The following is a 15129-nucleotide window of genomic DNA, read 5'->3' as shown; positions in this document are numbered from 1 at the left end:
TGCACGTCCCCAGAAACCACAGAGTGAGACATCTCGATTCATTCCATGTCACTCCGGGTTTCGTCCCGTCGTACAGCTGTGGAGACACTTGTCTTGCTGACAGTAGGGTTGGTTGCTACACTTTTTGTTCTGCATGAATTGCTGATCAAGCAGTGGTAATTATTGTGAATTAAGAGAAGTAAAATTAAGGAATTGACACAAAACGACTTCCACATTCCATAAAAATATCAATGATAACATTTATATTTATTATTTTTTAATGAAAGCAGTTGTCTGTATCTTTTAAAAGACAAAAACAGTCTGTGCAAGATTTCCCACAAGGTAACCTGCGCAATAGTGAGCAAGGCAGCGTAAACACAAGAACCACAGTGAATGACATCAATATCAAACCGACTCTAAACCTTTTTAAGTCTCCACGTGTGCTCGATCATCCAGGTAAGCAAATTTTCAGGGATCTCCATTTTAAGGTTGCTAGTCTTGATCTAGATTCTCTCCCTGAATTGCCAGGGGTAATCACAACACGTAATCAGTTCTGGCACACAATACATCAACATCATACTTCCTTTGGTGTATGGCTCAACACAAACCATTGTTCCAACAAAGAAACAAAAAAGAAAGAAAGAAAAACAAAAACATTTCTCTCAACGTTTTAACCTTTAGCTGGCTAGTGAAAAACTGATTTAAATCAAAGCTTTTTAACAAGTGACCATTTTATAAAAGACTAATATTGTCTCATCTTTTAATACAATAACATCAAAACCAAGAAAACTTACTCTGACCCATGAAAACTACAAACTGTATGATATCAATAGAATTCCACAGTGGCCTCTAAAGTGGCAACACCCAGCAATGTGACAACCAGCCCCGGTTTCCCCACATCTACCCTGCAAAGGAACTTCCACCCAAATCTAATGTAACTGGCATCCTTAAAATGGATACAAGACTCAGAGTCCACAAGCACAGACACGTCCCTCAGCTTGAAATTTGAGTGCTGATATTTGGACTTTGGATTAATCGCATGCATGCAGGCTTAGAGACCGAAAGATTAACAGAAGCTAGCCACTTCACAGAAAACGTAAGGAAGACCATTTATAGAAAAGAATCTTTGGTTTCTCCAATGTCACACATTTTTCTATTTAAAGCAGATTACACAACTTCCTTCTTATACTGAAGTGAAACATGTTCTTCTGAAGTTGTGTGATGCCATTACTACTAAGGGGATCTGAAACTTCAGAGAGGGAAATAAACCGTTTACGTCCAGCAGCAGACACATGGCGCTCTTTGAACCCGCTATACCTCGGTTTTGATTTCTGTTAGATCAGCGACCCTAATCAGTGAAACTTGATCTGCCTTTACTCGCTTTGCTTCTGAATCTTTGCTGGTATTGCCTAAGTTTTGACACTGTCTCGACACCCTTGAAAAAATAATTTGCAGAAGTGGATCTGAGAAACCGTTTGCTACGAAATTCAAAATTGTGAAATTCCGATCACAAAATATTATGTGCTGGTAATACTCGTACAGACGAATGAGGTGCATGTTGGTTACAGTATAATGACAAAATGACAGAAGGGGAAAATAACTATATAAAGAACACAATAGTATATTAAGGAAATTTGTTGCTGTTGTTCAAAAATATTTGGAAATCCATTTTAAAAATGTAGTTATTCGGAGAAAAAGTGGACACTAAGGCACAGTTAGACATTTTTCGAGATTATTGAATAGGAAAAAAAACATGTTTTACTCATGCTCACTGATTTGTGTGCAGTTACATCTGCACATGACATACATTTCAAACATACTCAGAGTTCCTCGAACTTCTCTGATTAGCTGTTCTGGAACTGAAATTGCAATCTCAGAGGTAATAAACTCAGAGTTTATTTTTAAAGTCGAAGTTTTGTTGAACCTCCCTCCTGAACAGGGCCCAGGAAGAGTGCAGCAAGCTGCCAGGAAGCATACTTTAAAGAATAAAAGACAGACAGCATCAAATGGCTTGTTTGGTCCAATCTTGTGAAACAGTCGAGGACAGAAACATAAACAGTTAGTTCTCTATATCTATTATCCGTCTATATTTCACACAATGTTAAGTTTGCATTATTTAGTATACAGTCTTCTTAAAATTAACACGATGAGAAACATATGGAGAAAATATACTTTTTCATATTTTTTTGCTGAGACTTAGAGGAGAAATTTGATGTCTGTATTTTTCACATGAAACTGGAGTCCAAGTTCAAGTAGCTTTTCTGGAAGTCCCGCACATGAACCCAAACAAACTGTCAATTCAACATGAGAAAGACTCAATACTTCATGAGAAATGTGTAAAAAAAGAAAAACAATCTAACACACGACACATAAAAAAAATCTTGGCCTCCTGCTCACTGAAATGTGTGCAGTTACCTCTGCCAACAAATTCATGCATTCTCATAAACGTAGAAAATAAACAGGTTTGCAGAAGCCGCCATGTTGCCACGCCATCTAGAAACAGTGGCTGTGGAGAACGTTGTGCCCCTGTCAGGTGTTTGTCCGCGTGGCCAGAGAGACCGGCCACATACGTACAGCAAAGATGAGCAAAAGCAGAACTTGTAGCTGTTCGCGTATTGTGGAGGCAAATTTGAATTTGGCCTGGATTCTGGCTTTATCTAATGAAAATTAAAGCTGAGTAAATAACAGCAAACATTCTGGAAAATGATATGTTGCATATTCAAATTTTTGTACTGTCAGTGATGATAAGCTCATTACAATCTCTCTTCTCCCCTCTTGTTTTTTTAAGATAAATGCCACAGTCTGCGCTGTGTTCACATTCCTCGGTCCACAGGATTAAAACGGAGGCGTTGCTGTTTATTTACCCACGGGCAATCCTGATAATGGAGCTCCATTGATGATGGGTTTTCTTTCCCTACTTAATAAACATCCTGAACACGCACATGAAAGAGTAAATATACTCAGAGTTCATCGAACTTCTCTGATCAACTGTTCTGGATCTGAAAACTGTAGGGGGAAAAAAATTGCGATTTCAAAGGCAATCAACTCAGAGTTTATTTTTAAAGTCGAAGTTTTGTTGAACCTCCCTCCTGGAACAGGGCCCAGGAAGAGTGCAGCAAGCTGCCAGGAAGCATACTTTAAAGAATAAAAGACAGACAGCATCAAATGGCTTGTTTGGTCCAATCTTGTGAAACAGTCGAGGACAGAAACATAAACAGTTAGTTCTCTATATCTATTATCCGTCTATATTTCACACAATATTAAGTTTGCATTATTTATTATACAGTCTTCTTAAAATTAACACGATGATAAACATATGGAGAAAATACTTACTCACTTTTTTTGCTGAGACTTAGAGCAAAAAAAAGTAAGTATAAATATGTCTGTGAAGGTTCTCAGTCATCCAGGTCATCGTAGTCAAAGGAGCTTGCAAAGAAAAGTGTCTGGACTTCTTTAAGTTACTTGAAGACGTTTCACCTCTCATCCGAGAAGCTTCTTCAGTTCTAAGGTCAAATGGTGGAGAGTCCCAGATATAAACCTAGTGGGAGTTTCCCCCCACAGAGGGACAAAAGGACCCCCTGATGATCCTCTAATCGCCTGAGCCAAGGTGTGAAACTGGGTGTGGGTCCCAATCAGCCAGAGTTTCGGGTGAGTTCATTGTGAAACCTGGCACCACCTTATCATGCGAATTCCTGAGATCAGATGGCCCAGGATGTGAGTGGGCGTTAAGGCGTCTGGGAAGGGATCTGGGATCTGGGTCTGGGAAGGGGTCGTAAACCACCGAAAGATGGTTTACGACACCAACTCTCTGCCATCTATAATCCAGTTTTGAGAACGTCTTCAAGTAACTTAAAGAAGTCCAGACGCTTTTCTTTGCAAGCTCCTTTGGCTAAGTATAAATACAGAAATCAAATTTCTTAGAGGAGAAATTAGATTTCTGTATTTTCCACATGAAGTCTAAGCTCAGTTAGCTTATCTGGAAGTCCCACACATGAACCCAAACAAACACGAGAAAGACTCAATACTTCATGAGAAATGTGTAAAAACCACAAAAAAGAAAAAAAGAAGAAAAACAATCTTACTTGTGGGACATTAAAAAAAAAACAGATCAGAGGAAGTAAAATAAAGTCGATTATAAACTTATTTTCAGCATTGAACACTATAATAATTTCATCAAAACATTTAAACACTATCACACAAAGACTTCTGTGTTTTTACACTGCGTTTAAGTGTCCAGGAGGAGAAGCCAAACTATACGTTCGACCGTGAGCACCACTGAGGTGACGAATCAGCCGTGTGACTGGCTACGGGGCAAACGTGGAAGCATTAGTTAAAAAGAAACTTAAGAAGGTGGTTTATATCTCTACTTGAGAAAAAAGTAAAAAGGTAAACAAGCACAGGGTGTTCCTTTCATCAAGGCTGATATCCTCTGTTAAAGGCCTGCTGGAGAAACATGGTGCTGTTAAAAGCTAAATCATCAGCCTCTGCTTCTGATAAAAAGTTCACCATTTCCTTCCTCCAAGAGCATGAGGTATTTCCCAGACTACTGTCCACTAACAGACCAAACAATGAGGCTGATGATTCATAAGGACATGTGGGTATAACCTTTCAGCCTTCTGGCCGTCTAAAACAAAAGACGGCAAATCTGTTCCCTGTTTTTTTGTTTTTTACTCTTAGTAAAGTAGGCAACTAAGTGATACATTCATTACATCGTATACTCTCAGAAAGCTGGGCATGTCTTTGTTTCTTATGTACAGCATACCAGGCTGCAAGAAATCCAAGGCAGTTAATACAGTTAATGGCAGCTGGACAGGGACAGTGCTCACAGGTCAACAGCAGACTGGCTCAGTAAGTCTTCCATATATATGAAGTAAAAACATTTAAGCTGTGACAGTGACACCATTGGGGCGGTGTGAAAAAGTATTTGCCCACTTAATGATTGTCACACTTACATATTTCAGGCCATCCAACAATTTTTTAGTTACATTTTAGTTACTTTTTTTACATAGGAAACAGTAGTTTTGGATAGATTTGTTTCCTTAATGAATGAAATCATTATTTAAAACCTGCATTTTATATTCACTTGTGTTACCTAATGCTAATATTTCCTTGATAAAACATTTAAGTGTGGCAATCGGGAAGGGGGCAAATGCTTTTTCGCAGCCCTGTAAGCGGTGCAAAGGTAGTAAGTCTGTTGGGATACATGCGTGGATGACGCTGTTCTGATTTGACTCAACATTCAGGCTCAGCTCACGACCAACCGCCTACTGTCTGCTGCCGATGGGGTTGCAGTTGTTGTTGTTTCATCTGTATCAGCAGCAGACGGGTCCAAAGAGCCTCACAGTATCTGACACATGGCGGTGCAATGCAAAGCTGTGACCCTGCACTAAAATGGACGTTTGTGTTAGGCTCGATTATGTAACCGACATGATTTCCAAAAAAGGAACCACTTCGGTGCGCAAACAAAGCATGTTGATAAGGGATCAAAATGCCATGGGAGCATTGCTGTGAATACAGAATCAACTTAATGCGTTGGTATATGTTGTGTGTCACTCCATAGGGATGATAAAGACATGCAGTCTTGTATTTCCCTGTGAGATTCATGGCATCAGATTTTAGCAGCACTAAATACAAAGTGCTGAAGCAGCAGCAGCTGCTTCTAGTTGCTCTTCTTCTTTGGGAGCACGAGGGGACGTCGGGCACTTATCACCAGTCTGGCTTGTTGATTTTGGGCTCTACCACAAGAGCAATTTTACAGTTGTCTTCTTCCACCGCCATGGCCTGAAAGTTGCACAGGGCCGTCTGAAAAGAGGAAGAAGAAGAAGTAGAAAAGAAAATGTGATAGTGTTTAAGAGAAAGCCAACTGTAGCCTGGCATTCAAAGAAAAACAACAACAACAACAACAAATGCAGTTCTAAGAATTTGCAGTACCTCGGTGATTATGAGAAGCATGCACTTACAAAGAAAAAGAAAAGGAGAAACGAGCACACAAGTACACCTAAGAGCAAAAAACTCACCTTATTGTTGTTGTCGCAGATATCACTGAGGAGATCCCGAGGCTCTGGTACTTTGGGAAAGATAGTATCCTTGTTTCTACACAGAGACAGTTAGATATCAGAGGTTAGCGCAGCCCCAAAAAAACAGAACAAAATAAAACCAAAACAAAGCCAACGAACAACAGGATCCATTCAGTAAGAAGAAGAGACTTTTTACTTACTTCTGGTAACACATCACAGTCAGGACTGTCAGGGTGGCAACCACCAATGGGACTGTAATCGCAAGAAACACTAATGGACTGAAGCCCGAGTCTGCTTCTGCATGCAAACACATATAAGCATTCATTTCAGCAACAATGAAACTGTTTCATGTTTCAGCCTTTGATGTTACTTTCCCCTTTCAGCTTTTTTTAATAGAGAAAATAACATGTCGGCTTCATTCATCCATTTACACCCAGGGATAAAACTATCTTCTGATTAGCAGATGACCTGCACTAGAGCCACCCCAGAGAAGAATGTATGGCCTTTATAATTTAAAAACAAATAATAAGTCAGTGCATTCTGTTTTTTATTAACACAAGATTAGAAAAAAGACACAAAACAGAAAATGACTTTACCAAAATACTGTTGGTCGGTCCACGGTGTTTCTCCTTTTTCTCCATACTTTGCTTTGATAGCCATGCTGTAGCTACAGTGAGGGACCCGGTCCAGCTCGTGTGATGTTTTTTCTTTTAGTATTATTGGACTCTGTGAAAAGTGTTTGAGGGAAACGATCGATTTGAGCCTTGAATCAGTTGATTAAAACTTCATCCTGAGAGAAACATCAGTGAGTTTGCAAAATTCAGCACGTAACCATAAAGGACAAATTTAAATATTTAATTTGGACTCATCTACTTGGGACCCTGTCGATTTCTGCCAAATATAATAACAACCGCCACTATAACTGATGAGGGTTTGTTTTTTTTTAAATAAAAAGCTGCTTTAGCTGCTTGGAGAAAAGTCTGTAATTTTCTCCTTATTTTCTCTTCTTATTTTCTCTGGATATGATGGCTACCATTATTCCCAAACCAAGAGCTATCATGCTAGCATGGCTTAAGGTTGTATTTAAGCTAAGTCCTGTTCCAGAGGGAGCCCTGGAAGCTGATCCTTAGCCACTTCCTCCTCCCCCTCTGGGATTCCAAGACTTTCCCAGTTAAAAAAAAAAAAAAAGGTTATATAATCTGTCCACTGAAATATGAGTTAGCCTCTAACAGATGTCTTTTAACACAAAGGACCCCATGTCTTATATGAGCTCCCACACAATGTTTTGAACTCCTTACCGTGTCCTCCAACTTCACTCTAATGCTGGAACTCATTCTCTAAGTCAGGGGTGTCAAACTCAAATACACAGTGGGCAAAAATTCAAAACTGGAACAAAGTCGTGGGCTAACGTTAGTATTTTTTGAAATATATTTATTCCTCCAGATATAAGAATGAATCTTTTCTTATGTGCTCAAACACGTTTTGCTGAAAAACTGAATATGGAACAAGCAAAGCTTAATACTAAACAATATATATATTAGCTGTATAATACCAGTAGGCCAGCTCTAATAGTAATTTGGTATGGCTTCGCGGGCCAAATGTAATTAGGCTGTGGGCCAAATTTGGCCCGCGGGCCAGAGTTTGACACCTATGCTCTAAGTGCTTTCAGTTATTCGTTTTTTAACACAATCGTAACACACATTACTTTAAACTAATGGACGTGACAGACAAAGTAAGATAGTATTGTTGTTATTCTTACTTTTAGTTGACCACACTTAGTGTAATTTATTATATATTCCCACTCGTCCTGTGCAATCACTTCAGGAGGGTACCAAGTAATATTAAATTGATTCCCACTTTTCTCGACTTTCCAGTTAAGGGGCGGTGGTCTCACTGCACAGAGAATAACAGACAGATGTTGCAGTTAGTACAAGCTAGCCAGAGGTGCCTTAAATGCAAATCATAATGCAAAACAGTGTGTATTTTGCCTTTCAAAAAGTTGGTAGTTCTAGATTGTGTCATAAAATACACAGTGCTAGATACACACAGATGCATGCCACCCCCCCCCCCCCCACACACACACACACACACACACACACACACACACACCATGATAACAGCTAAAATATTTCCAAGAAAGGAGAGAAAGAACAAATTATACCCCAGAAACTGAATGAGGAAGCACAAAATATTTCAACACAAGTTTCCTCTCGCATTACTTTTAAATTCTGAATTAGCACTGACCACTACACAGCTTACCAAAGCGAATGAGGCGTTTAAGGAAGGTGTTCCTGACAGTTTTGTTGTTCAGTGTTGTGTTAAACAAGACGCTTATAATATGTTGTGTGCTCACTGGCAGATAACAGCCAGTCCTCAGATCATCAGTGTAAGTATACGATGGGCATTCTTCTATTCCACTGACGATTTCATTCCACTCATCCTCAGACCTTGGAAACATAAAGAAAAAGGTGATTTACTTTTCTACCAACACACGGTATATTCCAAAAGGAAAGGACAAAACAATGAACTAATAATAAGACACTGGCATGCTTTTGCCTCTCGGTGCTGGTGAATAGAATAAGCAGGGGAAATGTGTTTCTTGCTAATGTGCAACAACAGCATCACATAGACTGTGGGACTCAGCCACCGAATAAAATAATAAAATTTGAAGTATTTCTTTAATCTCGTGACATTTTGTTGGATATTTTAAATGCAAAATGTAATAACTGTGTTTAACAAAGAAGCCACCCGGTGGGAAACAGCCAGTTATCAATACCATGTACAATATTTGTACCTACAGTACAAGTTTGGACACAATTGTGATGCTGCAGTTTTATGCAATGTTTTGTAAAGTTTTGTGATGCAAAAAACAAAAACATTTTAATTTAAGATACTAATTTAACATCTATGAAACTGTATAATTAAACAGTTTCTTTTACTTCCTTATTTGTGCTCTCACTGGGAAACAAAGAAGACAAAAGTTCATAGGAAAATGGGTCTTTGTTGCAGCCTAACAAAACAGGAGTGACTTCTGGATTCAGTCTCGTCTTGGTAACAATATTGTGCAAATACCATGATGTTCACATAATAATGTCATTGTCACCTTCGTTATCTGAGACACTTTAAAAAGTTTATGTTGACAATGAACTTCTCGACGATGTCGACGGGTGAGGCAATAGAGGCGCTATTGTGAAAGTTAGCCTTTGTGCTTTGGATACAAGAGTGCAGTCATAACACATTTGAAGCAACAACTTAAACACACAATTCTCACATCTTTGAGTAATTTCAACAGCATCCTGACAAAATCAGTGGACAGTGAGGAATAACACTCTCCAAGTGAATGCCAATATGTACATACAACCTTCCCAGAGGTCATCTCAATCAACGAGTCAGAGGGGTATACTGCAAGTAAAAGTTTGAACCTAAAACCCCTGCTGGAGATCAAAGTTATCACTGTTAAGCAGAGCTTTCTGCTTCAGCTTCTGAGCGTGCTCATATAAAAAGCAGCATTTCACAGGTCATAAGACTCTTCTTCCACCAAAAATGATCCCCGTGAGCGCCCCCTACCCATTCCCTTATAATGATATGAGGATATAATGATTATAATTCCTTATAATGCTAGTGTAACGGGGGAAAATTCACATTTAGATTTAGGTCTGTAGAACTTTACTGTTGGATTTAGTTTGACCTTTTCCTTCTTAGATGAAGGATGTGTGTGTGTCAATATGACCTGGTGAAAACTTCTTAGATATGCTTAACGATGTTTCACTAAGTTAACCTCTAATTGTTAGGGAAACTCACAAGAAGACCAGTGCCAGGTGCTGCCTGGAAAATAGATAGTGGGAAAGTCTTCCCTGGCCAGCAACAGCCCGGGTGGGACAAAAGACTGTTGTAACTGAAAAGATACAAAGAGTGTGTGTGATGTTATCAAAGGGACGCTGGGAAATCCCAAGGTTAGCGCTCTCGTGACTGTAGAACTGTGATGTTTGATGTGTGTTAGCTTTCCTGCATCCAGCAATTACATTAGCTTGACCACAGCTGACTGTGTTGCAGACTTTAATAACAGAAATTTCACCCACACTAGGCACAGTTTGCTCTTCACTCAGTGGTTTTAGTATTCACGCCTAACAACCTGCACATATAAAACACCATTATATATATATAGTAGAGAATTTATAATACACTTGAAATGATGTAAATAAAAGACTCAGTGAAAATGTGGTGCTTATAGCCGATTTACAAAGAAATGCTCTGCTCCTGAACTTGTTACGTGTTCGCTACAAGTTAGCGTAGTGATTTAGCCAGTTAAAAACAGAGCCACTTTCGTAATACAGAAACCTCTCACTTTACGCTCGACAGCTCGCGAGACATTTATCTAAGTTAGTTGACTCCGCAGGGTGTGGTAGGTTATTTACAGCAGAAACACCTCATTTAAGTGTTAGGGTCATGGATAACAGTGGAGCTCTGTGGCCCAGACGGATTAAACATATACCTCTCCAATATTATCTTTGATGCACTGGCTACCGGGCAGTGTGGATGAAAATTTAAAATACCTTCTTCTAATGCAGGTGCCCTTTAAATAATCACCAAGCTGCACATTAAATGTACCATTTTACCCCAAAAGAGCACTTCTGTGTCAGAGCACAGACCTGCCTCCAGGTTCCTCCCCTGGGACAGCCCTAGGTAAGAGCAGGGGTGAATAATTCTGGTTTTGTTCAGCCAATGCAAAAACTGAGTTAATGTGTAACTGAGTCCTGCTGCTCATTCTAATAAGAAATGTTCTTATGCACTCTCATGACACATCTCCCCTCCCCTTTGGTGAGGCTCATACATTTAATATAAAGTCATGTTGCTGTTGATGTGACAAAGAGAGTGAGAGTGGGAAGCTGCCACTTCCTTTATATGTGTGTTAAATTATTATTTATGATAATTCTGTGTGCCCTTTAAAACAAAAGAGGGCAATAGGACTACACTGAACGAGCAGCAGAGTTTCTCTTTGTACAATTCAGCAGGTCTTGGGTTTCCTATGTAAACTGGTAACATATCTTATGCTCTGGATTGGCAATATAAAAGTTAAATAAATAAAAATGCGTTTGGATACATGATCCCCACTTGTGTCCAAGATCACTTCATTTTTATGGATTGTCATGCAGAAAACCGCTGTGTTGCTTTAGTTCATTTCAGTATTTGCTTTTGGGTTTCTTTGTTTTTTCTTTTTTTCTTTTTCTTTTTACTTGCAACGTATTTGTTTCAAGTTTGTGAAGACGTTTACTTAATTTGCTTAGGTTTTGCCTATTTAAATACATGACCTTAAACGGCAGTCCATTGGGATATCAGGGCTCCGGCGTGTTACAGTTGGCTTGAGTTAACACTTAACCCTCTTCATTTAATGTTACATTGCCAAATATGGTTTGGTTTTGTATGCATAAATCCCCACACCCCCAACAAACAGCCTGCAGCTGGCAAAAAAGACAGAGCCATTAAACACAAGAATTTAGCCCTGATTGAACTCTGGCTCATTACTTCCACTTCAGCTCAGAGTGACCACTGACTATCAGGAAGTGTTGCAAAATTACAAAACTACCTGTACTGCGTAATGCTGAATTTCTATTTCTTTAAACTGCATAATAAAAAAGCACATACTTGTAGAAGAAACGGAGATCTGCGGCGATACCGGTTGGTGACCATGAGCAGTTTGTTTGCTTTGGGGAGTGGACGTAGCACTGAAAATCTGTCACCAGCTCTGAGAGCGACAGAGACACAGACACAGATTAATAATCAAACACATAGACAGCAATTTGCTTCATATGTGGCTCAAAAGCATTTTTTTACAACAAAGCAGAGTCAGTGGTGAGAATTACCTGGATTAGTTTCACTGACGACCACTGGCTCGCTTGATGACTTATTCCAAAAACTTCTGATAGACACATTTAAGACGTTTCCATTCATTAACCCCTTCAAAACTAAGGAAGTGCCCTGCTATTAAGAGAAAAAGAGAAGAAAAAAACTAATTTGAGTAAACAGTCTAAACCAATCCCAGATCTTTTGTTTGAAGAACTGGCTAACCAACCAGACATAGTTGTGGTGTACATGCAGAACAAAAGGGTTGTGGTAATAGATGTAGCAATACCGAGAGAGAAACATCAGGAAGAAGGAACACAAGAAGCCCGAGAAACACCAAAGGCTGAGAGAAGATGTGGAGGGTGAAGACAACAGTGGTCCGGTTACCACGCGAGATCTAGAAAGCCCAGGACTCAGTGCCACACATACACACAGCTATAGCTGTCATGGCTTAAAACATGTGAGGTCCACAAGAGTGCAGCTGGAGAAACGGTACGCTGCAACACAACACAGTCTTCCCCTCAAAACTTAAAATAGCGGTTGTCTATACAAAATCTAGAAATTACTCAAACCTACTTTTCATATCTGAAAATGTTTTTCAGCAGTATGCAAATAATGAGCCTCTACTTCCAGGAGGTGGTTGAGATTACTTGCAGTCTCTTAGCAGCGGTCTTTCCGGGAATTATTGGTTATTAACTGATGAAAGACTTTTAAATTATGGGGTAAACGTTGTGTGATCACAATGAATATACGAGGTTTTAAAGTAAGCATATACACATATAAGCGTACTTACAGTGGATTCATATTTTTGTCCGTTTGTATTTGTAGACACTTTATACTGGTAATCGACAGAATTCTCTGGTGGTACCCAGGTCACGTTATGATCAAAGTCGTTAATCCTCCGCAGGGACACATTTCGTGGTGGTAAGATTTCGCCTTAGTGAAGAAGGAGAAAGAACAGAAAATGAGTCAACATCTGCAGGATCAGCGAATAAAGACGATTTATGTGGCTCGCCAAGCAAGCTGTTGCGCTGAGCCAGTCACTCAGGAGGGAAAAAAATCTTTCCCTCAAGGCACAGCTGTTACGCACACTTCTGCACTGCTGAACAGTCTATTTACCAGATCTGATCCTGCTTTCGGATTTCTACGTGGATAATTTAAAAAAGTCAGATTCCTCCTGTTTCTGTCACGTAAACAGAATCCGGATTGGAATACTAACATGGGGGTGCGGTGAGAGGATTTACACGCGCGATTTACACGAAACACATTCTCCCACAAAGTTTTCTCTTTTTCCAGAGTCCGTTTTACTGTTCCGCTACACAGTGGCGAATGCCAGACGTGACGTCACTGGGAATCACCGCAAATGACCCGAGCGAGAAAACTGGGAAAAGGTGTCAAAGAAGCAGGCAATAACAAAAACCCAGGTAAATGTGTTGTAAGCGTGGACGTGTAGATCGTCTTACCGTGACTGGACTCGATCGTCAGAGACAGGCAGCACAGAACTAACAAACTTGGGAACATCCTGCTGATCCCGTGTGTTCAGCTCTCCCCCTGAAAACTTTCTATCTCCTGAGTTTCTGTTGTGAGGAGAGCGGGGGAAGCGCTCTTGAAACGGGGTCCCCTGCTTCTCAGACTCTGTGTGGTCACAGCTGTTCAGAAGGCAAAAGCAGAGAGACGTCTGCCATGTCTCTGATCTACTTTCGCTTCCAGCTTCTTGGGAGGAAGGCACAGAAAAATAGTGGGAGGCTGGAAGTGGGTGGTACGCTTCCTCCTTCTGATGTAGACACGCTGACGCACGCACTGACATGTTGTGCTTTCTTCCTTTTTTTAGAAGTCATATTTTTCAGTACACATATTCTATTTTTTATGTAAAACAAATAACCTATGATAAACCTTTGCACAACTACTAAGACACATTTGTAAGTTTCAGAACTCTAACCAAACAAAATCTAACAAACAGGGGCGTAAAGACAAAAAAACAAACAAACATTGGCTGCTGCTGGTCCCCCAACAGCCGGTAGAATGTGCTGTGTGGAGTGAGAACGTGTTAAGACCTGCAGGTAGTCTGTAAGTATGTGAAAACGTTTAAAGGCTTGGACAAAGATTCACGTTTTATTGTCATGTACAGATAAAAAGTATAGCCACATTTATCCATAATGAAATTCTTTGGCTTGTGCTCCTCAGCTTTACATGAGCATATAGAGAGTGTGCAGAAAAGGAGAGAAAAAAAGTATTAAATATTAGAGAGTTGAGACGAGTTGGTATTTACGCGTTTGTGCAAGAGTATTTACAGGTTGTGCAAAGTTGTGCAACGAGCATTTAAGTGGCATTTGTTGAAGTGATGGTGTGCAGAGTCCTGTAATTGTAGTGAGTGTGTAGTGGTGTGTATGGAATATCAGCAGTTCAAAGGTCTGATGGCTTGTGAGTAAAAACTGTCTCTGTGTCTGGTAGTGCGGGTCTGGATGCTCCTGAGCCGCCTGCCGGACGGCAGGAGTGTGAAAAGTCTGTGGCTGGGATCCGCTGCGTCTTACTTATGCACCATGGCTGGCAGTTCACCTCTCACCAGCCTCTGCAGAGCTTTGCGGTCCAGAGCATTACAGCTGCTGTACCAAGTGGCGATGCAGCCAATCAGAATACTTTAAATGGTGCATCGATAGAAGTTTGTAAGTATTCTGGGGTTCATTCTGAATCTTCTGAAGAAGAGCCGCTGTCTTGCTGCTTTTATGATCACGCCAACATGGTGTGACCAGCTCAGATCCTCGCTGATGTTGATGCCCAGGAATCTGAAGCAGCTGACTCTCTCCACCTCTGGATGGGGGTGTGGCCTCCTCTCTGCAGTCTCCTGTAATCCACGATGAGCTCCTTGGTTTTGCTGACGTTAAGCAGCAGGTTGTTGTCGCCGCACCATGATGTCAGGACATCTGCCAGCTGGTGGGCACATGCTTTGAAAACTCGACCTGGAATGTTGTCTGGTCCAGGAGCTTTCAGAGTGTTTACTTTCCTGAAGTATTTACACGCGACTGCCTGAGATATCTGAAGAGGGCAGCACAAAGGTCACAATACACCAACACAGTGTAACCATGTGCTTACATCAGGCTCTGCATCTCTGCACCAGTTGTAGACTAACATGGTCTTCTTGCAGCCAAGCAGGCGTAGACAGCTAACAACACTAGGTTTGCACAAGTCATTCACAAGCATCACTCCAACAGGATTAAAACTTTATTTTTTAAAAACAATATTTTACTGTAAAGTTGATGTTCAGTCATTTAAGAAGACAACATGATCAGATTTC

The 15129-nt window shown here is 40.3% G+C and overlaps 1 protein-coding gene across 2 annotated transcripts; it reads right to left on the bottom strand.

The window, feature by feature from the left end:
- Positions 1 to 3015: 3015 nt before the first annotated feature.
- On the bottom strand, positions 3016 to 13572 carry il13ra1 (interleukin 13 receptor, alpha 1). Of its 2 annotated transcripts, none has more exons than XM_085267391.1 (10): positions 13301 to 13572; positions 12631 to 12773; positions 11858 to 11975; positions 11640 to 11739; positions 8256 to 8443; positions 7756 to 7889; positions 6593 to 6722; positions 6197 to 6293; positions 5997 to 6072; positions 3016 to 5781 (listed from the first exon to the last, which is right to left on the bottom strand). In XM_085267391.1, exons 1-10 carry the CDS (start codon positions 13356 to 13358, stop codon positions 5686 to 5688), a joined length of 1140 nt encoding a protein of 379 aa, XP_085123517.1. In that variant the 5' UTR covers positions 13359 to 13572; the 3' UTR covers positions 3016 to 5685. The 2 variants fall into 2 exon arrangements, with proteins under 2 accessions (XP_085123517.1, XP_085123518.1); XM_085267392.1 differs by having other exon boundaries at positions 11858 to 11972.
- Positions 13573 to 15129: the final 1557 nt, after the last annotated feature.

This window comes from Mchenga conophoros, linkage group LG3 (assembly GCF_057382185.1).
Source record: "Mchenga conophoros isolate Kocher_MC1m ecotype Shallow Benthic linkage group LG3, M_conophoros_male_GT1.1, whole genome shotgun sequence".
NCBI lineage: Eukaryota > Metazoa > Chordata > Actinopteri > Cichliformes > Cichlidae > Mchenga > Mchenga conophoros.
Note: the sequence above shows the minus strand (reverse complement) of the source record. Positions and strands in the feature narration are given on the sequence as shown.

Bases quoted from the DNA above. Each gene is read 5' to 3' on its own strand.
- il13ra1 (XM_085267391.1), bottom strand. From the start codon at position 13,358: ATGTTCCCAAGTTTGTTAGTTCTGTGCTGCCTGTCTCTGACGATCGAG. The intron at 12,774-13,300 runs GTAAGACGATCT...TTCTTCACTAAG, and splicing joins GACGATCGAGTCCAGTCACG to GCGAAATCTTACCACCACGA. The intron at 11,740-11,857 runs GTAATTCTCACC...TGTCGCTCTCAG, and splicing joins CGTCAGTGAAACTAATCCAG to AGCTGGTGACAGATTTTCAG.